This window comes from Pteropus vampyrus, unplaced genomic scaffold, assembly GCF_000151845.1.
Source record: "Pteropus vampyrus isolate Shadow unplaced genomic scaffold, Pvam_2.0 Scaffold513, whole genome shotgun sequence".
NCBI classification, from domain to species: domain Eukaryota; kingdom Metazoa; phylum Chordata; class Mammalia; order Chiroptera; family Pteropodidae; genus Pteropus; species Pteropus vampyrus.
The window spans coordinates 280,855-283,220 of NW_011889294.1; the positions used below are offsets into that span (position 1 = coordinate 280,855).

General features: G+C 47.4%; 1 protein-coding gene across 2 annotated transcripts in view; it reads right to left on the bottom strand.

Annotated features, from left to right (window-relative positions):
* FBXO18 (F-box protein, helicase, 18) overlaps positions 1 to 2,366 on the bottom strand; it is a 41,529-nt gene that overhangs the window by 10,243 nt on the left and 28,920 nt on the right. The window contains exons 14-16 of one of the 2 annotated variants that reach the window (XM_023524964.1): positions 1,066 to 1,165; positions 860 to 981; positions 373 to 741 (exon numbers count right to left, since the gene is read on the bottom strand). In XM_023524964.1, the coding sequence (XP_023380732.1) occupies positions 388 to 741; positions 860 to 981; positions 1,066 to 1,165 (576 nt within the window). In that variant the 3' untranslated portion in view covers positions 373 to 387. Of the gene's footprint in view, positions 1 to 372; positions 742 to 859; positions 982 to 1,065; positions 1,166 to 2,366 lie in introns of those variants that run through there. The other variant, XM_023524965.1, reaches the window with a different exon arrangement.

Sequence of the window (2,366 nt, forward strand, 5' to 3'; positions counted from 1 at the left end):
GTTATATAATCTTTTAAAAATTTATTTACTTTTGATTACAGTTGACATTTAATGTTACTTTATATGAGTTTCAGGTATATAGCATAGTGTTTAGACATTTATATAATTTGACATGATCCCGTCTGATTAGTCTCGTACTCACCTCGCACTACATAGTTATTACAGGTTACAGAATCTTTATAAATATAAAAGAAAAGTCAGAACATCACTTAATCATGATTCACGCAATATACGTACCGAGTGCCTACACATAGTACGCCCTCGAAAACATTTTTTCATAAATAAACGAGTGCATTGTCTTCTAGTCATATAACTGCTCCAAAGGGTTAAAAATGCCATACACATGCCACAAGTCCCCGTGAGACAGGTAAAGGAAAGACATCGTTTTCATCTTAGAGATGGAGAGAATGAGGCACACGGTGGGTGTGACTTGCTGTGAGCCACACAGTTAGTGACAGAGCCAGAGCCAGAGCCAGAACCCAGGTGTTCACACTGTGACCACGGGCGTGGTCCCGCTGTGCTGTCACCTCTCTTGTGCTTGCACGAATGAACGACACATACCGGAGCTCGTCGAGAGCCAGCAGCCTCATTTGCACAAAGGGGAGAAGGGTGCTTACTTTTTTTTAAGAGTAGAAGAAAAGGTCCTCGGTCTGCATTGGGGCTGACTCCACAGGAACGTCTGGCTGGCTTAATCAGAACGGCCAGGGAGAAAAAGGCCAGTTGGGGCACAGACGGTGAAAACTGTCAAAAACCCAAGCGCTTGCTGGCATGATATAACCCTAACTAAACCGAACGCTCTAACCGGCTAAGTCAGTCTGCGACATCTCAGCACGCGAAGTCAACAGAAATTTACTCTTACCCCAATCAAATGTATCCTCGCAGGCACCTCTCCATCGGTCACCCGTACGGCCTCGTCGAACACATTGGCATTGGTCCGGGACAACAGGGCCACCTGCCCCTTTGTGTCACCTCGAATGCCACCTTTTGGGAGAGAGAACAAAGTCTACGGCAAATCCAAATAAAGAGGAAAACTAATTTTTGTAACGGAGTAACTGAAAGCCTTACTCTGATGGTTTCCTCCAACCAAAGTCTTCTTCCTTACTCTCTTGCAGACGTCCAAGATAGTAGCTCCCACGTACGCGATTTCCACACCGAATCTAAAACTCTGTTGGAAAACAGTAAGACGAGAGGAATTAATGATGCTCCCTGAGCATGTGAGCCCCTCCACCACTGCTGCATCCTGGCCTTGCCAGGCCCAAGTGACGGTCCCCAACTTGCCCTCCCTGGAAAAGGCATCCGAAAATCGCCTTGTAAACCCCCCTGGACTGCGTGGGAGCCTGCCACCGAAGGCCGCCGACTTTACACCTATGTTTTCAGAATAGCATTTTCTACCTTGAAGCCTTAGAGTTACCCATTTTTCTTTACCCCTTGCCCCCAAATCCAAATGTTGACAACTCACCCATGATTTCTATACTATTTTTCTTACCACTGCTGCCAAGTCGGCTCTGAAACGCAAGCGTCATGCCTCACCCACTTGGTCCGTCCCCACCTCCCCGGTCCCCCCCATCTCCTCGTACTGCCAAACGGCCCCCTACGGCTGTCCGATGAGCCACACGCTCTCCTCCGACCATGCCCTGACTACAAAAAGGAAGAGCAACACACGAAGAAAAAGTGATGCGTCCATTTTCGAGATTCCTCACAGCCGTGACAGCCTATTTCCCTTTCTTCTCAAAACCAACAGCAAACTTTCCTCTAAGCGAACCTACGCTGCTTTCCACATCGAACCTAATGAGGACGAGGGAGGGCAGGGAGGGTTGTTCCGTTTGCCCTTTGGACTCCTCCAGCGTGAGTCTGGAACCACTGGCCCCCGTAACCGGCCACAAGAACAAGCGTTTCCAGCACGTTTCCCGCACGCTCTCTGCCTTGGCGTGGGGCCAAACGGTCCCCATCCCTTCTACTCTTAAAAAAAAGTAAGATGCTCAGCTCGACACCCTACTTCCTTGCCCACTGCAGCTAGAAAGGCACCATTCTTCCCCAAACTCATGGTATGTGCTGGCTTTTCCATGCCTTTCTATCTAAAGGTAAGAAAGTATTACATGCTTTGGTGAACACCAATAATGCAGCCTAAGAAAAACAAGACTTTCGACGAGACTTTTAGTACTCTGTCACTAGAGAATTATTCTGGGCGAACCACAATCCAAATTATAAAATGAATATCTGTGATATAAATAAATGACTGAATAAATAAGTGGGAGAGAAGACACAACTCCCTCTTGCAGAAGAACTCCAAATAATTTATATGGGCGCTCTAACACCTAGCCCTTGAGCGAGAGCCGAGCATAGACTTCCTTCCGCCGTATACCACG